Source organism: Leucoraja erinacea, chromosome 8 (assembly GCF_028641065.1).
Source record: "Leucoraja erinacea ecotype New England chromosome 8, Leri_hhj_1, whole genome shotgun sequence".
Lineage (NCBI taxonomy): Eukaryota > Metazoa > Chordata > Chondrichthyes > Rajiformes > Rajidae > Leucoraja > Leucoraja erinaceus.
Genome location: NC_073384.1, coordinates 16,431,189 through 16,455,599, shown reverse-complemented (window position 1 = coordinate 16,455,599; position 24,411 = coordinate 16,431,189). Strand labels below are relative to the sequence as shown.

The following is a 24,411-nucleotide window of genomic DNA, read 5'->3' as shown; positions in this document are numbered from 1 at the left end:
CTCTCCACATCACCGTCTATAATCTCTCGTTTCCCTTTCCCCTGACTCCCAGTCTGAAGCAGGGTCTGGACCCGAAACACTTCCTGTTCCTTTTCTCCAGAGATGCTGTCTGACCCGCTAAATTACCCCAGCTTTTTATACCCACCCGCACACAACACATGCCTGTTGAACAGCCCCTCTCCCAGGGACGTGGAGCGAGGGGGTCTTTCTGACCAGGGTGCTCGCGTTGTCTACTGATTTTCCTCCGGATTCCTCAGCCGAGACGTCTCTACTTTTGTAAACCAGTATCCGCAGTTTAGTTTGGAGAAACAGCGCGGAAACGTGCCCTTCGGACCACCGAGTCTGCACCGACCAGGAATCCCTGCACATTAACACTGCCCGACACACACTAGGGACATTTTTTTTTAACACATACAGCAAGCCAATTAACCTACAAACCTTTTCTTTGGAATGTGGGAGGAAACCGAAGATCTCGGAGTAAACCCACGCAAGTCACGGGGAAAACGTACAAACTCCGTAGAGCCAGAAGTCAGGATCACACCCGGGTCTCCGGCGCTGGAAGGCAGTAGCTATACCGCTGCACCGCCGTTCCTTGTTTCTACGACGACTGATTTCCATGTGAAATCTCCTCAAGTTATGCTTACTTTGAAGACGTTCTCCTCCTTTGAAGAAGGGTCCCGTCCCAAAACGTCACCCATCCATGTTCTCCATAGTCTGACCTGCCGAGTTACTCCAGCACTTTTTGTCTTTTTTTTTCTTCCGCCAACAATTCAGCTATTTTTTCGAGCAAATATGCCAACACTTAATAACATCTTAATCTTAAAATAGGTGCAGGTAGACTATTCAGCCCTTCGAGCCTGCACCGCCATTCAATATGATCATGGCTGATCATCCAACTCAGTATCCTGTACCTGCCTTCTCTCCATACCCCCTGATCCCTTTAGGGCCACATCTAACTCCCTCTTAAATATAGCCAATGAACTGGCCTCAACTACTTTCTGTGGCAGAGAATTCCACAGATTCACCACTCTCTGTGTGAAAAAAAATCTCAAAGACTTCCCCCTTATCCTTAAACTGTGATCCCTTGTTCTGGACTTCTCCAACATCGGGAACAATTTTCCTGCATCTAGCCTGTCCAGCCACTTACGATCCAACCACTAATAGCCTGTCGCTCAAAATACCAGAGGGTCCGACCAGACAAATCAGGGATCGATGCTAGAAGAGACACAGTGCGGGCAAGCGACGCCTCTTGGATGCAGGACACGTGGAAGAATCGGAAGATACTGATGTATGACTTAGCGGTGGGCATGGGCCATTTGGTCCCTGTAGACCGCTCCGGCATCGTGGCTGAACATGAAAGACGTTTACTGCTGCAGCGCCCTTTGCCAGCTGAAGACGGGTACCGACCCGAAACATCGTCTGCCCATTTCCCTCCACAGATGCTGCTTGACCCGCCGAGATCCTCCAGCACTTTATTCCTTTTACCTGCTGAAGCAGCCGCTGCAGAAAAAAACGGGTTCGTCCAAAAATCCGAACTGGTTCTGCGTTGCAGAAGCAAAGAACTGCAGATGCTTGATTATACGCAAAACGACTCAAAGTGCTGGAGTAACTTAGCAGGTCGGGCAACATCTCCGGAGAATATGTGTAGGTGACGTTTCGGGTCGATACCCTTTTTCAGCCCCTGTGGTTTGCGTGCGTGGACGGCTACTTCATTCCCTCCCGCCGACCACCTTTCCCTGTTCAGTGGTATGTCTGTGTCTGTGTGTATATATGTGTGTGTGTGTGTGTGGGGGGGGGGGGGGGGAGGGGGGGGTGGTGGGGGGTGGGGAAGGGGGGGGGGGGGAGGGGTGGGGGAAGGGGGGTTCAATCACTCGCAGTTTCCAAGAGAGTGCCCATTAAACCGACTGTAATGGAGAAATTAAATATTGACGGAAAATGTGTGGAGATTGGCTGTATTGAACAATCAGTAGCGCGAATGGAACTGCTGGCATAGAAATACTGCATAGACATAGCCCAGACCATCATATAAACCAAACTCCCTTCCATTGACTTCATTTCAACTTCACGCTTCATAGGCAAGGCCACAATCATATGCAAGGACCAGTCTCACACCCTCTTCTCCCCTCACCCATCGGGCAAGAGGTGTAGATGTGTGGAAACACATACTTCCAGATTCAGTGACAGTTTCGGCCCAGCCGTTAAGAGACAACGGAACAACTCTGTCAACAACTGGGGAACTGTCCCTCCTGAGATACAATCTACACCCCTCCATTGAGTCTATCCAAAGCAAGCGATGCCTGCGAAGGGCGCGCAGCATCGTTAAGGACTGCTCTCACCCCAACCACAGTCTGTTTACCCTCCTACCATCCGGGAGGCGTTACATGTCTCTCCGTTGCAGGTCCAGGAACAGCTTCTTCCCTGCGGCTGTTCTTAACTCTGTACGTCGGTGATTGCCAGTCCCCCGCCAATCCCCCAAAAATTGCACTACGACGGCTGTATTTTCGTATATATATTTATTGCTCATATTCTATGTTCGCTCTTCTTGGGAGATGCTAACTGCATTTTGTTGTCTCTGTACTGTACACTGCGCAATGACAATAAAGTTTGAATCTGAATCTGAATCTGACATCATTGTAGACCCTCGGACTATCTTTAATCGGACTTTACTAGATCTTATCTTATACTAAACGTTATTCATAATATTCCCTTTATCATGTATTTGTGAATGGCTCAATTGAAATCATGTATTGCCATTCCGCTGACTGGTTAGTAGGCAACAAAAGCTTTTCACGGTACCATGATACACACACTAAACTAAACTTCAAACTGAATGGGCCGAACAGAACATAGAACTACACCATGCCACAATACAAAATGAAAATGGACACAATCAAACCGAAAAGATAAATGACCATTGCAACCCCTCGTCTGGTCGAGCGGGAAGAATCAGTCTGAGGGCTATACACATCAGTGTCTCTCTCGGGAGACACTGTTGGGATTTGGGTGACATCAAGATGATGCTCATCAGCCACCTCACCAGACTTGTCTCACATTGAGTCCAATGGCCATCGGATCACAAAGCATCGGTACAGTCCCTTCAGCCCACTGCGTCCGTGGCCATCAGTGATACCCCTGGAGCACAAGGAAGCCCAGTGTAGGCAGCTCATCCCTCGTGACTGCAGCACTTTTGTGTCTATCCAGAGTCGGCTAATTGACCGCTATAATTTGTTTCCAAATGCGTAGGTGAGATCCAGAATATTTATGGAAATGCGAGGGAGAATAAAATTGGGATTTGTATCGGAGTAGTACAAATGGGTGCTTGATGGTCAGCATTGAATTGGTGGACTGAAGGGCCTGATCCATTCTGCATCACCCCCCCTGCTCCATCTTTGTCAGAGCCTGTAGTTGCCGCAATGGCCTGGTCCATTATCTCAGAGTACACATATCTTACGTGGATCTATTCATCCTCGATCCAGAGCGACTGCTTAACAGGAAAGATGACCATTGCTCGTGTCCATTGGTGACCTTGTCTTGCAGAAATCTGCAAAAATTCCAGCTGAGTTGATCCGCAGACCTCTGAGATTCCAGCTCCACCAGTCTAACTGGGGAAAAACGGCTCCCGATTTACTTTCATCGCCATCTTGCTGGAAGTTGGTGATTAAAATTTGAGTGAGAAGGTGAAGGTGGCATTCCAGTGGAGATCCGAGGGAATGCTGCACCTACAAAGATGCAGTCTCAAAGTTGAGACATCACACTGATTTAAAACTAAATTGTTGCAGCTTCTCTGGATAAAAAGGATGGACGACATTCCGGGTCGGGAGTGAAGAAAGGTCCCAACCCGGAATGTCCCCTGTTCCTTTTCTCCAGAGATGCTGCCTGACCCTGTGAGTTACTCCAGCGCTGTGTGTCCATATTCGGTATATGCAGCGTCTGCAGTTTCTTCCTACACATCTATGGAGAGAGAATCAGAGTTAATATGTCAGGGCAATAACTCTGTAACAGAACCTACTCTAGACCAGGTCCATTGGTGCCATCACTAGCAATGTCAGGTCTGACAGAAGGGAAACAACACGAAGCATTTACCATGTTTCACTTTCTCTACAGATGTTGTCTGACTCTCTGAGTGTTTCTGGCATTCTCTCTTTTAATTTCAGATTTACTGTATTTGCAGGCTTAAACCGAGCTATTGGTTACTCTCTGGGGTGGCTTCAAACTCTGGTAGAGGTCAGCGAATCTCCTTCCAGCCAATATCTATCCCCAAAGCAAGGCATTGAACATATCTGTACTCGTTTCTAGGAAATGACACAACGTGCTGGAGTACCCCAGCAGGCCAGGCAGCACCTCTGGAGACCATGGACTAGTGACCTTTTGGGTCCAGTTTCTTTTTCGGACATTTCTTCCAATTTTTGTCATTGGGAACTTGCTGTGCATTCTTCATTGTGATAATGAATATGTATATAATCAGGTTCTGTGGAAATAGTGGATCATAACTTCCTCATTGTTGATCTTGGCAAACCTTTGGCATATTGTGATTAATCTTTTAAGGTTGTTGACTTATTTTTTGAATTTCAGTAATAATTAGGATTGAGTTGAACATAATGGTGTGAGCCACAGATTAAATAACACTTTTTCACACACTTTGTTTCACTCCACCAATCTGTAGAAAATGATCACGGGCTTTTGCACTTGCCATTACTTTGTAGATTCCGAACTGTTAAAAATCAGAGTTCAACACTTCAGAAGGAAATGCTGTGGATAATTTTTTTCCGTTACTTTGTGAGCTGATTGCTTTCACCAAGCATTATTACAATTCATTGCTTTTGTGTAGCTCTTTACCTCTGCCCAATTGCTGAGTTCTTTCCTACTTGTTTACATTCCTCTGTCCACAAAGAAATTTGGTGCATAATCCAGATATCATTATTTTAATCGCGCACATTGCTCCAATATTGGCCCCTTACTTTTGATCCACTCCGATTTCCACGTTGACTAATTGGTCAACGCTAGAGCCGAACTCTAGAACCAGGAGCCACAGTTTAAGAATAAGGAGTAAGGCAGGAACGGGGTACTGATTGGGGATGATCAGCCATGATCACATTGAATGGCGGTGCTGGCTCGAAGGGCCGAATGGCCTACTCCTGCACCTATTGTCTATTATCACTTGGATACAGTTTTTTTTTAAACATCCTTACATCGACTTTATCAAGTGTATTAACACGAGTCATAATTGATTAATTCTCAACTTGTCACTGCTGAACCAAGTAGGAGACCAGGAGTCCTCTAGCTCTGAGGAACCAAGGACATTTGGGCATTAAGACACTGGAAATTGGTGTCCCGAGGTACTGAGCTATGTTAGTGACGCAAGAGACTGCAGATGCTGGAGTCTTCATCAATTGCTCCCCTGTCATGTAGCATTAGTAGGGGTATCTTTGAAGGGAGCATGGCTGGGAGATCGAGGAGCCATTGTGTGTAAGGTAGTGAAAAAGAAGAAGCCTGCTTTGGACAGTGCAAGCATATTCCAGGGTGACAGCTGATGAAGGCCATCTGTTGATGCAAATGTAGGTTGTAATGTTGAGAGTGTGTCAAACAGTCCAAGGGAGATGCAAGAGCATTTTTCAGGATTTTTTCTGATTATGGTAAGCACGAGGTCAATAATGCTGCATGACCCGCTGAATTGCTCCAGCACTTTGTGCCTCTTTTTTTCCTTCCACGAGCAATTCATCTATTTTTGTCCCGAAAATATGCCAACACTTCACAACATGAAAAACGTTTACCGCTGCGGCGCCCTTTCGGGTCCCCACCCGAAACGTCGTCCGTCCATTTCCCTCCGCAAATGCTGCCTGACCCGCCGAGTTCCTCCAGCACGTTATGCTTTTTACCATCCGAAACTCCCGCTGCAGAAAAAACAAAATCCAGCCTGGTTCTGCGTTCCAGAGGCAAAGAACTGCAGATGCTGGTTCATACACAAAACGGACTCATAGTGCTGGAGTAACATCAGCAGGTCTGGCAAATATCTCCGGAGAACATGGATGAAACAATTTGTTTTTTGTTCAAGATTTCGGGTCGAGACGCTTCTTCAGACCCTCTTTAAGCATGGTTTGCCAGCGTGGGCGGCTAGTTCACGCCCTTCCTAGGGGGGGGGGGGGGGGGGGGGGGGGGGGGGGTCAATTACTCGCGGTTTCCCTGAGTTTAACCATTAACCCGGGAAACCGGCTCTCACGGAGAAATAAAATATTGTAGGAAAATGTGTGGAGAGCAGGTTACATTGAAAATCAGTAGCGCGGATAGATCTGCTGGTATGGACTTGATTGCAGAGAATTGTGGACGCAGCCCAGACCATCAGACAAACCAAATTCCCTTCCACTGACTTCCACTGACAACTGGATAACTTTCTTAAGGAGCCACATAGTATAAATGTTGCGGGGATGTTTTCTCAGATGGGGAAGTTAAAAGCAAAGATGATCGTGTCAGAATTAGTGGCTCCCATTTTAGACTGAATTGCTTCTCTCTGAGTTATGAATCCTTGGAGATGAGGTGGAATTGCTTCTCTCTGAGTTATGAATCCTTGGATCTCGTTCAAACGAGAGGTCCGCTAAATACAGCTTTAATGGCCCAATTAATGCTTTCTCACAATATTCAGCAACAGGACAGACCCCATCCCCAACATTATTTAATAATGATATCTGTATATTTGAAGGGTTCACTGTTCATTGATTCCTACCATGGCCTGTGCTGGCCATGGTCCTGAAAGTGCTCAGAGTGTGCGGCTATCGTGGATGTTGAGGGACTTGACTTTGACTTTGCGTCTTCTCCATTAATAGGGTTATCTTTGAAGGGAGTGTGACTGGGAGATCGCGCAGCCTTTGAGAATGGTAGTGCAAATGAAGCCTGCTTTGGTAGAGATGGTGGGAGGACAGAGTACAATACTCTGGAAGCATCACCCAGGGTGACAGCTGATGAAGCTCATGTTGATACAAATGCTGGTTGAAATAGAGCAAAAAGGGAGTATGTGTGTGTGTGGTGGGGGAGGGGGGGGGGGGGGGGGGGTGCAATGTTGAGAGTGTGTCAAACAGTCCAAGGGAGATGGAATGGCAAATTCCCATATACTGCCCTGCCTGATTCTACCACTCAACTCCACACTAAGGGCATATGACCTTTTTGTCGTATCCCCCTTCTTTGCCTCCGTCTACGCTGAGGTCTAGCGGATCCGGCGACCTCGGGACTCTGGAGGCAGCTGACAGGACTCGTCCTGGGCTCGCTCCCGGCCCAGCCCGGGATGGAACGGTGCTCCCGTGAGAGCGGCCTGGTGAGGGGCTGGAGTGGCCCAGCCCAACGGCACTCCCGCTGGAGTGGCCCAGCCCGGGAGGAACGGCACTCCCGCTGGAGTGGCCCAGCCCGAGGGAGGAACGGCACTCCCGCTGGAGTGGCCCAGCCCGAGGGAGGAACGGCACTCACGTGAGGGCGATCTGGTCCGGGGGCTGGAGGACGGTGCTCCGGTGGCTGGGACGACGTTCTGGCGGCGGTGTCCAGAGTCCTGGGTTCAGCCGCGGGCCGGCGGCTGCGTGTGTTGGACTGGAGGTGGGGCGGCTTCGACCACCCCGGGCCGCAGTGTTTGAACCGGCCCGTTCGCGGGGTTCGGTGAGCTGCGGGACTGTTTGTACCATCGCCCGGTGGGGTATCGCCCCAGCGCAGAGGGAGAAGAGGGAAGAGACTGCAGCCCTAAGATTTTTGCCTCCACCACAGTGAGGAGGTGTTTGGAGGACTCACTGTGGTGGATGTTAATTTGTGTTTATTGTTGTTTATTATTGTATCATTGTATGTATGACTGCAGGCACGAAATTTCGTTCAGACCGTAAGGTCTGAATGACAATAAAGGAAATTCAATTCAATTCATATGTGGCGACAAATTAAGCCACCAACCTGCACACCTTTTGGACATAGGAGGGAATGGGAGTAGCCATAGATAGTCCATGGGGTCAAATAAAGGATGTGCAATCTCCAGATAGACTGCACCCGAGATTAGAGTCGAGCCGGGTCACAAGAGCGAAGTGGGAGCAGCTACATCTGCTGCGGCACTGCGAACACCTATTGCTGTCTGTAAATCCTGAAGATTGCAGGGGCAATAAGATAAGAGAAGGTCTGGTGTAGAAAGACGCTTTATCTCGAATGCTTTCTCCCGAAGCTCCAAGCCTCAAGCGCTGAGATTCCTCTGAGCAGAGGGGGACCAAACAGGTCCACATTTGGTATAGTTACGGGGTGTAAAACTAATTGTAGGTCATGGGCAAGATTGGGAAAAATGCGACTTTTTGTGCAAAATGTGACTTTATGTGGGCTGGATCAGTTGTGCACGCGTGAACGCACGCGCTCATGCTCCCATTGCTTTCGTTCCATTCGTTTTTTTCAGCCTGCTCTCATGTGTCTCATTCTCTACTATAACTACAAAGTGTTCCACTTTACGAATTGTTTCTTATGAAGAAGATTGCCTAGCAAGCATTACTTTTATGATTGGTATTAACAGTCATAGGCTACAAGAAAGTTGTGATGAGAGAGAGGTAAAACTATGCTATTTTGGCTAAGATTGTTTTGGGAGCCACACCCTTTCCATTAATAAACCATTTCAAATCGAACATTAGCAGACACAAATTGTTGTTTCGTTAGGTCTACTCCTCCACCACCATTTTAGTGGGTTTCTGGGACGATTGGGAGACTGGGATAGGCCTAAAACAGAGACGCTTTGCAGTCAGCTGAGCTCTCTCCTCCGCCATGCTGCTCCACACATTGTAAAGAGAAAAGTATCCACCGGCAGCCCGCACCGCTACCACGTTGTTTTTGTTTCCTCACAGCATTCAAACCCAGCACCCAACCGCTCAACTGAATGACCAAATTCTGCTCCTATCACTTACAGCATGAACTTCTGAACTGATGAAGAGTGTGTGTGTTTCAAATCTTATTCATTTTTTTATCCATTTATATATACGGGGCACAGACCCAGGCCGCAGATTTATCAAGAATTATAAACAATTCTCCAATCTTAAGTGCAGATTAAAAAAAAAATATTCCTAAAATATATTTCCTAGTGAATTCTCCACCTGCCTACAATGTTGATGTGGTGATTCTCATTTATAAAGGACTTTCATCACATTATTCAATCAGGGGTTTGCTGATCGGAAAAGATAAAATTACCATCAGTCCTGGCTTGAAATTTTCAGCTCTCTCCGTAACCTTTAATGAACTTCAGGATGGCCTTAAAGGGATATTTCACGGCATTTGTCACCTCCTCCCGGAACATCCTCTGAGTGACCGCATAAATAAACGTGTTGGTGCAGGAGCTGAATAACTGAAGCATTGTTCCCAAGTAGTCAGCTACAAAATCAGACGTAAGCCTTCCCACATACCGACCAGTAATTCGCATACTTGATAGAATGACCACCCGTGTCACCCATAACAGGATAAAACTGGCCGATATGGTGAAGAGTAAAATGATGGATTTTCTTCGATTCTTCATCTCTGGGTCATCCTTCCCCTTCCCGCTCCGTTGCCCCCTCAGTTTTCTGCGGACTACACTGGCCATCAGGATGTGCCTGACAGTGAAACCATTGAGCACCAGGATCAGCACGAAGGGAATGAGTGGGGTTAAAATGCGGTGCCCCCAGTCAAATGCTGCCCACACCGGCGATGTTGCAAAATCAAATGATGTCCTGCAGAAAAGTGAGTGGTACGTGAAATACCAGGGGATGTTGGTTAACACACTCAGCACACTCACCACTGCAATAACAATGGCTGCACCTTTCTCAGTGCAGTATCTTGTCTTCAGCTTCTGGAAGCAAATGGCCACCGTACGGTCAAAGGTGAAGGCAACAGTGAGCCAGACGGAGCAAGCCACTGACATGTAACCCACGGTATATACGATGTTGCACTCAGGATGCCGAGGTATGTGAAATATGTTGATGAGAATGACTTGAAATATGACAACAAGTAGATCTGCTACTGCCATTGCCACAAGATACCAGGTGACACCTTTGGAGAGTCCACACCGTCCTCGTGATAGTGTTACAATTGCGACCACGTTAGCTGTGAAGTTGAGAAAAGGAAACAAATTTGACAGTGAGCAGGCAGAGCCATTGTTGCAGGTTTAACAGCTGACATGAAATAGTAAATGAGAGACAAGATATAATGAGTTTGGAATTGGATTAACCTGTGCAATGAAATTCCACAGTGTGCCTCAGCAGTGGGGCAATATTTCCATATATTCCCACTGAGAGGGGCTGGAGAGGAGACTAAATATGCATTGAGGCTTGAGTCAGGTACCTACTAGAGCCGCCAGCATGGCTAACCACTTGGATGAGTTGAGGACCGATATCTAGCTGGTTGAACGTCCTCGCAGGTAATATCTTGCTCACTCACCTGGTCTGCATAAGGAGGTTGTCAGGTGAACTCATACAGCTCCCAGCTGTGTCCACCCCAGGCAGAATTTCTGGAACATTGGGTCTTGTTACTCTCTCTGCGTCTCGCACCTGTGACTGATTGCAGCCATTTACTGCTCACGCCGTGAATTTTAAACATTCAACAACTTTGCTGCAATTTCACGTCCCTCACCAACATGATCAGTCGCCGTCTCGTTACTTCTTGACTTTTCTATGTCTGTTTCAGGGACAAGACAGTGACAGGGATTCATTACAGACATCTTCTGTGTTTTCCTCCTCAATGTCTGGGCATCCCTGGCCAGGCCAGCATGAGTTGCCCATCCCAGATTACCCTGGCCCAGAGACTATGGAGGGTGTGAGAGGCGTTGTGGAGCTCCAGGCGTGGGAGTCATCATCTCACGTGTGGAACCTGAGGTTGCGGTGGGGGAGATGGCACCGGGCGGACAGCAGGTAGATTAGGAATGTAGGGGTGGGGATTGGAAGAGTGGAGAATCGGTTATGGAGGGGAAAGGGAAGACACTGTAGCTAATTCTCAGCCTATGACTGGCGAAAAAATGACCGAACAGACAGAATCCAAGTTTAATGAGCAAAAGACTAACTAGATATCAAGTTTAACTAGATGTCGAGTAATGTGAGCAAGTCAGGTGAGCAGAGACAGTGGTCACATTGGAAAGAGTCATTGAGGAGAGGGAGGTTGGATATAGGAGGGTAATGTGTAAGAGGAATAGGGTTATGGTGGGGGAATTTGAGGATGAAAAGATTGAGGTCATTGGAGGTTGGTGCTTGGCGGGACAAGGTTCCAGTGAATGGGAGGATGGTTTTGTGGACAAGATGGGCTCTGAGATGGCTTGCCAGCTGAAGGGAGGGAAGCAGGAGAAATCTGAGAAATGCGGACTTGGGCACTGGGCATCTGAGGGACAAATTGAATCAATGTGTTAGTTCCAACTATGCTCACATTTCAAAGATACAATACTTCACTAGATTAAAACATTTGGGGAATCATTATCTAAATATCGGTGCTCAATAATTCCACCTTCACTGTTTCTGTATGCATTTTATCGACTAATCTGTGCATTTACATATAATACATGTAATACATTCAGTATGTTACGTATTTACAAATAATATCCTCTGGGTATGTGTCTTTCTCCAAGATAACAACAGATGAGAAATATTTTCATATAATACATCATAACCTTATATACATTATATATCTATTTACATATAAAACATTATATTAATTGGGTGCATTGTAAATAACCAGCAGCACCTGGATATCAATAAATACGTCATTAGTTTGGCTCCAACGCCCGGTCAGTGCAAACCCAACAGTGAGTGATGAAGGAGGCTGACCCAATCAGACTGAAGCCTGGCAGATATGGCGGAGAGGCAGCAAGTAAATCACAGAAGGAGAGAGGAATATCAGTGGTCAGTCAGAGCTGAATAACAATCAGAAATAATCATAGCTGAACAAATGCAAGGTGGTTGTAATGACTTACAGAGAACTCCAACGGCCGCAAGGAAGCGGTAGTAATAAGGTTTAATATCTATGAGCAGATAGAATAGATCCGTTAATCTCATATTTTGCAGTAAATTGCGATGTCCTTCAGCAGGGAAGAGTTGTAGCGGACATTCTGCGTTCACTCACTCAGTGAAGACCTTTATTTATACAGGCAGGCGGCATCCACAGGGGCCGTAGGGGACATGATCATTGTTAGTTACCAGGCTCAGAATAAACACATTACCACATTAGCACCCTCTGAAACATCAATTAGCAAATGAACAACAGACTCCGCTCGATACACTTGGCATACAAGCACTGGGATGGAAACAGAAGGTCAAACAACTGGAATCACAAAACAAATTGTTCACTATATTCTACCAGCTGTGGACTTGTAACAATGACTACTCACACCTTTTTCCCTCTCCTGTCCTTCCCTATCTTTTCCGTTTGACAAGTTTTCAGTGGATACTCCTCCCTAACCTCATACACTCTCACATGGAGCAATCTCCCAGCATCTGCATTCCAGCTTTTGATGATGAATTACATATATCTACTCTGTCATCACTCTCACCATCAGCTCAGCACTTCCATGAGATCTCTGCAAAATGTTCCTGTGGTAAAGAGCAGGTTGGGCAAATTTTCCTGAGGTAAAGTGTCCTGTGGTAATCTCCCACCCTCTGCATTCCAGCTTTTCGTGAAGAATTACATTTATCTTCTCTGTGATCATTCTGCATATCCACTCAGCAGAAGATTGCTGCAAATCTTCCTGGGATAAAGAGGAATTTTCCTGGGGGTGAAGTCACCTATCCACCTATTTTAACGCACTCATGATCTGTATGCTAGAAACCCAAGTTCGACTTGACTATCCACACTCTGTAGACCCTCCCTGTTTTGGCTTTGAAAAGGCTTCACCTAGTCATCTGCAATCTCTCATTTCCTCAAGGCTGCCCAGTTATCACCACCGCTAACATTTACTTTTCAATACAAATTATCTCCTTGGAGCTGCCACGGGTTTAGAGAAGCAGGGGTGCTAGGTCATTGGGAACAGGTGCCTTTGAAAGTAAAACATAATCCCCATATCAGAAATGTAATTATTTTCCTGTCTGTCCTCTTCCTTGCAAATGAATAAAATATTTAATTGATTTGCAGGATTCTCCATATATTCATTGAAAGGAATCTTGAACAACAACCTTGCATCATCCACACATGAAGGTGTCCCACACGGCTTTTCAGAAGTTCCATCTGTCAAAACCTGACACTGATCTATGTAAAGAGATGGAGCAGTTGTCCAAAGGAGCAACTAAGACAATGGGAGAATGATGATCATAGCGAGGGAATCACGGGACTTGACTTTCCGTGGCTTTCCGTGAATTCCAGCCTTCAGAAGAGTGGATGCCTGAACTGGAGGAACATCAGGTTCTGGGAAGGGTGTTGAGATTGAGCTTCTTCGCCATTAAGTGACTATAATGACAAGGTTCTGAACGTATCTCAGAAGAATGTGGATAAAGTTCTAGATAATAAAGGTTGAAATAATAACATTAAAGATAATTGTAATGTTTTCATACATATTCATGTATATGTTAATGAGTTGGTGTTTTATATAAGCTGGGAATGTTGGGCAATATATATCTCTATTGTGATCCAGGCAATCTGCGTGTAAGTTGTTATTCATTCTGCCGTCTGGAATATAACAATATTCATCCACGTATGTCATAGAATCATAAAGTTATAGAGTGATACATCATGAAAAACAGGTTTTTCAGCCCAAGTTGCCCACACCGGCAAACATGTCTCAGCTACACTAGTCCCACATGCCCACGTTTGGTCCATATCCCTCCAAATCTGTCCTATCCATGTACCTGTCTAACTGTGTCTTAAATATTGGGATACTCCCTACCTCAACTATCTCTTCTGGCAACTTGTTCCATACATCCACCACCAGTTGTGTGAAAAAGTTATCCCTCAGATTCCTGTTAAATCATTTCCACCACCTATTTCCACCATCTATGTCCTCTGGTCCTCGATTCACTTACTTTGGGCAAGTTCCTCCTCACATCTACCCGATCTATTCCTCTCATGATTTTATACACCTCCATAAGATCATCCCTCATCCTCCTGCGCTCCAAGGAATAGAGTCACAGCTTACTCAACCTCTTCTATTTGCTCAGACCCTCTAGTCCTGGCACATCCTCATAAATCTTCTCTATTTCCTTTCCAGCCAGGCAACATCATTCCCTTAACATGGTGCCCAGAACTGAACATAATATTCTAAATGTGGCCTCACCAACATCTTATACAACTGCAACATGGCCTCCCAACTATTCTCAATACTCTGACTGATGAAAGCCAATGTGCCAAAAGGCTTTTTGACCACCCGATCTACCTGCGTCTCCACCTTCAAGGAGCCATGCACCTACACTCCTAGATCCTTCTGCTCTCCAACAATCCCCAGAGCCCTACCATTCACTGTGTAAGTCCTGACCATGTTAGACTACCCAAAATGCAACACTCACATTTCTCAGCATCAAATTCCACCAGGACAAGCAGCCACTCTGGAGAGAATGGATGGGGGACGATTTGGGTCAGATCAGTCTGAAGAAGGGCCGAAACATCACCCATTCCTTCTCTCCAGAAATGCTGCTTGTCCCGCTGAGTTACTCCGGCATTTTGTGTCTACCTTTGATTTAAACCAGCATCTGCAGTTCTTTCCTACACATTAAATTCCACCAGCTCTTGCTTAATGCAGACAGGAACTACTTTATCTGTTGAGGATTTGTGAATGGAACAGTTCATTGTGCAATCATCAGTGGAAATCCCACCGGTCCTTATGATGGAAGTAAGTCATCGATTAAGTTGTTGGAGATGGTTGGGTCCAGGACACAACCCTGAGGAACTCCTGCAGTGATGTCCTGGATCTGGGATGTTCATCCTCCAATGATTCTTCATTGTGCAAATGATGACTCCAACCACCGGAGTGTTTTCCTTTTGGTGCTCATTGACTTTGGTTTTACCAGGACACCATGATGGCACAATCGGTCAAATACGGCCTGACACCAATGACAGGCACCCTCATTCCACCACTGAAATTTGTCTCTTTGGTCCATGTTGAGACCAAGGATTCAATGAACTCTGGAGCCGAGTTGTTCTGGCAAAGACAAATGGGCATTGGTGAGGATGGTATTGGTGAGTAAGTGCAGTTTGAAAGCACAGTGGAGTGATTGGGAGTGTTGGTGTGGGAACTCCCAGTTTTACGCCAAGTGACTATGGGGGACACCATTGATCAAGCATGTGAACCAACAAAATACCAGATCAAAGGGAGGGTACAGATTTTTTGCTGTTGAGTAGAGCAACTACTCATGGATAAAAACTGTTTTTATGTCTGGCTGTGGCAGCTTTGACAGTCCGGAGTCGCCTTCCAGAGGGAAGGGATTCAAAGAGTTTGTGGCCAGGGTGAGAGAGGTCAGAGATGATCTTGCCCGCTCGCTTCCAGGCCCTTGCAGTGTACTGTTCATCAATGGAGGGAAAGTGTGTCGTTTGTATACGAAGTGTATGTGTTTAATGGACTGGAGGAGTTTAGTGAAGTATTGTGAAATACAGTGAAAAGATTAGTAAAAGATTATTAAAGTCACGAGCGGTGGCTGGTAGCAACAAGGCTCACGGCTCTCTTCCCATCGGGGACACAGGCTTGTGTTGGCCGGTTTGGAGAACTCTTGGGTCCCAGCAACGTTCCGATCCCGGTCCAAGGTGAACTCCAGTGAACTCACTCACAGCATGAACCTATAGACTTAATAAGCCCACGCTTTTTCAAGAATCTACAAACAGCATCAACTGTGTTATTGAAACTAGGTATCTTTCTTCATGATGGGAACTGGGGTTATTTATTGTATAAGGATTCATGCTCACATTGGATATTTCTGGGAAGAAAGCTTTGTGTTGTCTTAGCATTTCTCATCCTTCAGTACCAATGCTAATAAATGAAAATTATTTGCATTCCAAACTCTGATTTGTTAAAAGACTCAGATAATAAAATCTGTTTGTTGTGTAGCTTTGGGCATCAGGCCCACATTAATAGAGTGGATCTGGGCACTGTACTACATCTGTCTTCATGATAGAGTTAAGGTGAACACTTGGGCTGTGATGTTTCCGTTCCAAGCTCTCCCTGTTGTTCTATACCCTGACCTTCAGTTCTCCTCCTGTCTATTTTCCTGCAGAGGAAAGTTTTCAGCTGCTCCAGGAGCCCTCCCTAATTTAAAACTTGACTCCTGCTTTTCCTTCTCCCAGAATCAGACCATTCTACACAACATCAACGCCTCATTGTGGGTCTCATCAGTTGGGTCAAAATTACCATAAACCTATTGCGAGTTTTCATTTGAATGTGAGACTGAAGTATGAATCCAGCACTATATCTTTAACTCAGATAATTTTTGTCTTTTTAGGTTTTGAACCTTAAAACACCTCAATATGAAACCATAAGCAGGTTGCAAAAACTGTTATGTTTTCTCCTCTTCTTTGTCTAGTCAATATCCTCCACTATTGATCCATTGTCCTTTCCATCTCTCCGTTCTCTATCTGAGTCGCTCATGCCCCAGATATCTCCCTCCCAATGATCAGGGTCCAAGTCAACTGATAACATAATGCACACTGTTACTGAGAACACCTACCTCTCCTTCCTCTTTTATTTATTTTGCTGTTGAACGGTAGCTAACTTAGAGGCGGTATTAATTTGTTTCCTTTCTGCATTTTCTCTGCTTTCCTGTGCAACCTTTGCCGTCAGTCAAGGTCACACTGTGTTTTTCCAGGGTACTAGCTTATTTTTACCCCTGAGATATGAATGCTGATTTACATAAAAAAGTCAAAAAGTGCTGGAGTAACTCAGTGGGTCAGCTGTCATCTCTGAGAACACGGATAGGTGATGTTTCCGATGTGGACCATTCTTCAGACTGATTGTGGTGGGTGGAAGAAAGCTGAAAGAGATGTAGGGCAGAACATAGCCTGGTGAGTGATAGGTACAGGTGAGGGGGATTTTGATGGGCAGATGGATGGACAAAGGCCAGATGTGAACATACCAATAGAGTGAGGTAAGGATACAAATGATTGAAAATTGTGAAAGCAGAGGAAATAATCTGTGGAAGGGGAGGGGGAAGGGGAGAAATGAATGCAAGTCCAGGTGGGACACAGGGAAGTGAGGGGAAACAAATTAATAGGAGGTTGTGTGTAGGATAATAACATAAAATTGTAAAATTTAATGTTCATTGTGAGCTACCTAGGTGGAATATAACATACTGTTACTCCCGTTCCTCATGCTGGTAAGCTCCAGGATGGAAAGCTCAGTACCGGAATGGGAAGAGAGTTAAAATGATTCGCAACTGGGAGATCCAGTTGGCATTGGTGGACATTGCCTGTTTGGCGTAAAGGGCTCCAGGTCTAAGCTTGGTCCTATTGATGTAAAGGTGATCACATCAGGACCTGAGATGAGATTAGATGAGGTACATATTTGTCTCACCTGGAAGGATTGCTGGGTTCCCTGGACGGATGTAAGGGAGGAAGTATAGGAACAGGTGTTACAATTCCTGCAGTTGCAGGGGAAGGCACCTAGTGAAGGGGAAGTTAGGATGGGAAGGGATGAGTGAACTAATGAGTTGTGCATGGAGTGATCTCTGAAGGCTGAATGGGGTGGAGGTGGGAAGATATGATTTGTGATGGGATCACGTTAAAGGTGGCAGTAATGACAGAGAATGATGTATTGTCTGCAGAAGATGGTGGGATGAAAGCTAAGCTCCTAGTGGACTTTACCCTTGTGCCGTCTGTGGAAGAGGGGGTATGAGCAGAACTTAAGGGCCTGTCCCACTATACGAGTTTACCCAAGAGCTCTCCAGAGTTTAAACAAAAAATCAAACTCGTGGTAAGTATGTAGAATGTACGTTGCGGGTATGTCAGAGCTCGGGACGTCTCTTAGCGGCTCGTAACGCTAACGGCAGGTACTCGGGAAATGCGGTAAACTCGTGAAGTTTGTTCAACATGTTGAAAAATGTCCACGAGAGCCCCGAGTACCTACAAGCGGCTATTACCGTACTTCTCCGAGTTTGAATCAGGGGAAACTCAGGAGATCTCTTGAATTACCTCGTACAGTGGGACAGGCCCTTAAGGGACAGTGGGGATACTCCTCTGTGATGAAGGCAGAGATCAAGAAAGGGGAGAGAGGTGCCTGAGATAATTTGTGAATTTGAGGACAAGGCGGAGGTTTATGGTAAAGATAATTAAATCAACAGTTCTGCAAGGGTGCAGGAGGCATCCAATATGCAGCAGTCAACGTGACAGAGAAAGAGTTGAGGATGATGCCAGTGTGTGTTTGGAACAAGGACTTTTCGATTTAACCAACAAAAAGGCAGGCATAGCTGAGGCCCATGCGAATTCCCATGGTGGCATCTGTAACTTGCAGGAAGTGAGTGGAGACAAAAGTGATGTTGTTGAGGATGAGGTCAGGTTCTGCCAGGCGGAGGAGAGTGTTAGTAGAGGGAAAATAATTTAGGACTCTGTTCAAGGAAGAACTGGAGAAACTTGAAACCTTTCATGTCAGGGATAGAAGTGTAAAGGGACTGGACATATATGGTAACGATGAGACAATGGGGGCCAATAAAATGTATGATAGACTTGTGTGAGGTGGGCACAGTGGTGTAAAGTGTTACTGTGTAGTGTGGTCCCAGATTGGTATAAGGTGTAACTGTGTGGTGGGTCCCAGGAAGTTGTGAGGTTCAACTCTGTAGGTCGGTCCCTGGCTTGAGTTTAGGTTTATTATTGTCACATATATTGAGGTATAGTGAAACTCTTTGTTTTACATGTTGTCCGAACAAATCAGGTAAACCAGACATCAATTGAATCAGTTCAAACTCAAGGTCGTTCTTTTCGGAAGGAGATGGAGAAGACTTTATAAAGTCAGAGGGTGATGAATCTGTGGAATTCTTTCCAAAGGAATGAATGAAATGAAATGAAATGCCTTGATCTGTCGTTGTAACCACTGCACACAATGAAATTGTTGTCGTCATTCCATTGGTGCATAATATACAAACATAAAAACACAGGACACAATTTAAAAACAATGTTAAAAGCTAGGTATCAAGATAAGTAAGTAATCAGTGCTGTACATGGTGATAGGAAAGTTCAAGGTGGGTAGCAGCACGGAAAAGTCCAGCATGAATAATACTCAGTGAAGATTGCTTTGGGGAAGAAACTGTCTCTGAATCTGGAGGTGCGTGTTTTGATGACCTGTAACGCCTGCCAGAGGGCAACAGTTGAAAAAGGTTGTGACCGGGGTGTGTGGAGTCTTTGATGATTTTAGTGGCTGCTGAGGTAGCGTGAGGTGGCAATATCCTCCAGAGAGGGCAGTGGGCAGCCAGTGATTCTCTCTACTGTTTTTACCACTCCTTGGAGCGCATTCTTATATGCAGCAGAGCAGCAGAGCAGCCTGCATAACACACTGACATGTAATATGTCAGTAGACTCTCAATGGCCATCCAGTAGAAGGCCACCAGCAGCTGTGACAAAGAAGGCTGTGGAGGTAAACTCAGTGGATATATATAAGGCAGAGATAGATTATTGATTAGTATGGGTGTCAGTTTATGGGAAGAAGGCAGGGGAATGGGGTTAAGAGGGAGAGATAGATCAGCCATGATTGAACAGCAGAGAAGATTTGATGGGTCGAATGGCCTAATTCTACTCCTATCACTTATGATCTTATGATCTTAGTTACAAGGCTCAGAATACACACATTACAGCTTTCGCACCCTCTGAAACATCAATTAGCAAATGAACAACAGGCTCTGGCGCAATACACTTGGTGTACAAGCACTGGGATGGAAACACAAGGTCAATGAACCGGAAACACAAAGGAAACTGTTCACAATATTCCACCTGCTGTGCGCTTGTATCAGTGGCTCTCACACCTTCGTCCCTCTCCTGGCCCCTCTAAATTTATCTCAATGTAGCTCTCTGAAGAAGGGTCTGGACCTGAAGAGTTACCCATCCATGTTCTCCAGACTTGCTGCCTGACCCGCTGAGTTACTCTAGCACCTTGTGTCTATTTTTTTTAAACCAGCATCTGCAGTTCCTTGTTTCTCCTATCGTGCCTTTTGCTGGAGATATCCCCCAGAAACAGTTACCATGGCTTAAACATTTAAAGAACATTCTATAAATGTATGAGGGAGGATAGAACAGAAGGACTAGCTGCCAGGAGTCTCCATTTGTTATCTCTTGACTCCACCTGTGGTACTTTATTTGGCTTTATTGTACAGTATTCATAAATGGCATCACCTGATAAGATTGGAAAGCAGGCAAACAAAAGATTCTCACTTTGCATTAGTACATGTGACAACAATAAATCTAAAATCTAAACCTAAATCTAAACCTACACATGCTGTATTTCTGGCCTCTGAGCTGCTTTACCTGATCCAGGTTTCCTTTATTCTAACTAGAGCCTCAAGATCAATGATTCAATGGCACTTTATTTGTTACATGCAAAAAGGTACAGTGAAATTCGTTTTTTTGTACAGTTCAGTACGTATCACATAAGCACTGAGATACATCTTGGATAAGAATCTCGACTACCGTACAGTTGTAATTTAATTTCTAAAACCTCCCACTTGCTGGGAATTCCTTTCCTTTGTAAACAACTTTCTTCAATCAACTATTGCAAACTCGTGTCTACTTGTGTCAAAATTTGTCTGATTTGGAACTTCAAGATCAGTTCTGTCTTTTCCATAACCATTTTAAAACTAATAGGACTATGGTCACATGTGTTCCCCCAACTATGGTCAATGCTCCCCCACTGACACCTCAGTCACTTGCTCTGCCCTTTGTAAAGTTTAACTGTATGGTGCGGTCCCAGGGAGGTGTAAGGTGTAACTGTGCGGTAAAATCCCAATGAAGTGTAAGGTTTACCTGTGGTGTAGTTCCAGGGAGTTCTGTTCAGCAATGTGGTGTGGTCCCAGATTTGTGTGAGGTGTAACTGTGTGGTGGGTTCCCAGGAAGTTGTGAGGCTTAATTCTGTGGGTTTATTATCGTCACATATACCGCGATACAATGAAACACTTTGTTTTTCATATTATTCAAACAAATAGGATAAACCAGACATCAATAAAATCATTTCAAACTGAAACACAATAGATAGATCAACGGAAAGGGAACAGAGTGCAACATATAGTCCTCAACATTATATCGCACAGTAGCACATCTGTCCCATAGACAAATTTCAATGTCCACACTGGGGTAGAGGTGAATTGGACAGTATCATTACTTATGGATGGACTGTTCAGAAGCCTGATAACAGAGGGAAAGCAGCTGTTCCTGAGTCTGGTGCTGTGCTCTTTCAAACTTCCATATCTTCTGCCGGTCCGCATCAGGGAGAAGAATAAGGAATGACTGGGGTGGAACAATGCTTTGATTACGTTGACTGCCCTTCCAAGGAAGCGTGAGGTATAGATGGAGTCAATGGTGGGAAGTCTGGTCTGTGGATTAGACCAAGATACATCTGCAGTTGTAAGTAATTTCTTGCGGTCTTGAGCAAAGCTCTTTCAAAACTAAGCTCTGATGTTAATTGGAGAATGTACTCCACCATGCTTCTTGAAGTAAATAACTAGTTCTTTCATCTTGCTGACATTGAGAGGGAGGTTATTGTCCTGACACCAAGAGCGGAACTCACTATCAAAACATGGAGGGGACGGGGGACACATTTTTTTGGCGGCCGCGCGTGCGCACACACACACACACACACGCACGGCTTCGGAGGCTCAATCCAGCGCTAAAGGCAGCTCAACTGTGCCTGTCTCACCAGGTTAACTACAGCCCTGTCTGGACTGACGGGACACCAGCGCTTCTTCTCCGCACTGGCCAGATTTCCCGCAAGCCCAGGCAGGTTAACCTGGCGGGAATGTCCCCCACCTCTCAAAACATAGGGGGGACGTGTCCCCTCTGGCCGCCCCCCCGGGTTTTCTGCCCCTGCATGACACTATATCAGTACATTTGCTATCTCATTCCTGTCCTCACTCTCTATCTTCCTGTACTGGTTTAACTGTGCGGTGCAATCCCTGGAAGATGTAACGTGTAACTGTTCAGTACCCGGGAGTCCTAGGGAATTCATGGACTCATTCAACATGGAAACAGGGATTTCCTACCATCACATCCATGCTGACCAAGTTGCCCATCTATACAAATCCATTCACCTTAGTTTGACCAGATCCCTCAAAAATCATTCTGATCAATGTACCTGTCAAAATGTGTACTAATGTTATTATACCAGTCTCAACAACTTCCTCTGGCAGCTCGTTCGATATACCCATCACACTCTGTGTGAAAAAATTGCTCAGGTTCCCATTAAGTCTTGTCCCTCTCTCCTTAAACTTATAGCCTCTAGTTCTTGGTTTCCTAGCTTATGATGTCTTTCCTACAGCAGGGTGATCAATGCATAATACTCCAAGTGTGGTCACATCATCAACTTGTATATTTGCAATATGGTATCCCAATCAGCCAATATGTCGACTGATGAAGGACAGCGTGCCAAATGTCTTCTTCATTAACCTGTCAACTGGTGCATATTTTCAGGGATCTATGTACTTGCACTTCAAGATCCCTCTCTTCTGCAATTCCCCTAGCTTTCTATATAAATATCCTACCCTTGTTTTACTTCGCAAAATGCAACACCTTGCAAAATTACTTGAAATAAAATTCACTTTCCATTCCTTGATCAACTAAATCAAGATCCTGCTGTAATTCTTGATAACTTTCTACAACACCATAATTACTGTCTACAACACCATCATTGGGCCTCCAGTCCAATATCCTTCTATGATTACCCTCTGCTTCCTGCCATCAAACCAATTATATATCCAATTAATCAGCTCACCATGGACACCATGCCATCTATCCTTCCAGAGCTGCCTACCTTATGGAAACCTATCTAATGCCTAGTTGAGATCCAGAGAGGTTACATCTACCACCCCAGCCACATTGATCTTCTTAGTTACTTTTTCAAAAATTCAAACATTCGTGGGTCAAGATCTCCCACACACAAAGCCATACTGTCTAAGCCTCCCCAGTTTTTCCAAATTCATGTATATCTCAACTCTCAGAATCCCCACCATTAATCTCAATAGATAATAGACAATAGGTGCAGGAGTAGGCCATTTGGCCCTTCGAGCCAGCATAACCATTCAATGTGATCATGGCTGGTCATCCCCAATCAGTACCCCTTCCTGCCTTCTCCCCATATCCCCTGACTGCTATTTTTAAGAGCCCTATCTAGCTCTCTCTTGAAAGCATCCAGAGAACCTGCCTCCACCACCCTCTGAGGTAGAGAACTCGGATGTTAGGCTTATTGTTCAATAGTTTGCAAGCTTTTATTTACAACCCTCTTAAATAAAGGCACAATGTTGGTCAATCTCTAGTCATTTGAACAATTCACGGTGCAAATGATGATGCATTTCTATCAGCCAGGGCTCCTGCATTTACTTTTCTAGCTTTGCTTAGTGTTCTTGGATATATGAGATCAGGCCTTGGAGAATTATCTATCTTGGTACAATTTAAGATATCCAGCACCATCTCTACTGTAATGCAGACTGTCTACAATGCATCTTCAGCGTTGTTCCTAAATTCTCATAACTTCATGTCTGTCTACAATAAAAACAGAGAATATACATTAATTGAGGACCTTTCACATTTCCTATGGCTCCATGCATTTGTGTCCATTTTGGTTTTGAATCACATTATTTTCTCCCTGGTTGCCCACTTACTTTTAATGTCCTTACAATATTTCTTTGGATTCTCCTTAATCTTCTCTGCCAAAGCGATCCCATGACACTTTACTGTCCTCATGATGTCATTTAGCAGACTCCTGCATCCCCTGTGGTCCAGGGATTCCCTTGATCCCAGCTGACCTATGTAACCCATGCCTCCTTTTTTTCATGACTAGAGCCACAATATTTCTTTTCATCCAGTCTTCCGTACTCCCACCAGCCTTGGTTTTCACTCTAACAAGAACTTGCAAGCCATGAACTCTTTGTATATTGCTTTTCAATGTCTCCTACTTGCTGGGTGTCCCTTTGCTAGCAAATAACCTTCTCCAACCAACATCCCTTCACATGGTTTAGACATGACATTGGCAATGTTCCTGCACATGTCTTTAGAATAGTGGCACAAGATCTTCCGCTGCTTGATACTGCACCTCAGATAAAATGACAAGTAACATGGATATAGGTAGGATTGACTTGAAATACGATGGTAAGTAGATTGTCTGTTACCAGTGAGGCTCCTTCGGGTGCAGGACTCCATCGCTGTCTTTGGCGATTCAGGTGCAAATGTTTTAATAATGCTCATGTGGCTGATATCGAGGAGAAAAGGTTTAGGCCACATGAAGGAATCGATGACGAGGAAAACTACAAATGTAATTTGTCCAGACATATGCAAAGTGACGTATATGAGGAGCTGTAAGAAGGCAAG

The 24,411-nt window shown here is 45.1% G+C and overlaps 1 protein-coding gene across 1 annotated transcript; it reads right to left on the bottom strand.

Annotated features, from left to right (window-relative positions):
- Positions 1 to 9,202: 9,202 nt before the first annotated feature.
- Positions 9,203 to 23,862, bottom strand: LOC129699229 (probable G-protein coupled receptor 139). The gene is made up of 2 exons (XM_055638846.1): positions 23,706 to 23,862; positions 9,203 to 10,068 (listed from the first exon to the last, which is right to left on the bottom strand). Exons 1-2 carry the CDS (start codon positions 23,860 to 23,862, stop codon positions 9,203 to 9,205), a joined length of 1,023 nt encoding a protein of 340 aa, XP_055494821.1.
- Between the last annotated feature and the right edge of the window lie 549 nt (positions 23,863 to 24,411).

What these genes read in the sequence shown, in the direction of transcription:
- LOC129699229 (XM_055638846.1), bottom strand. Translation starts at nt 23,862, where the DNA reads ATGGGTTACATAGGTCAGCTGGGATCAAGGGAATCCCTGGACCACAGG. An exon ending in ATATTGTAAGGACATTAAAA is followed by an intron (nt 10,069 to 23,705) that starts GTAAGTGGGCAA and finishes TCAACTTCACAG; the next exon opens with CTAACGTGGTCGCAATTGTA.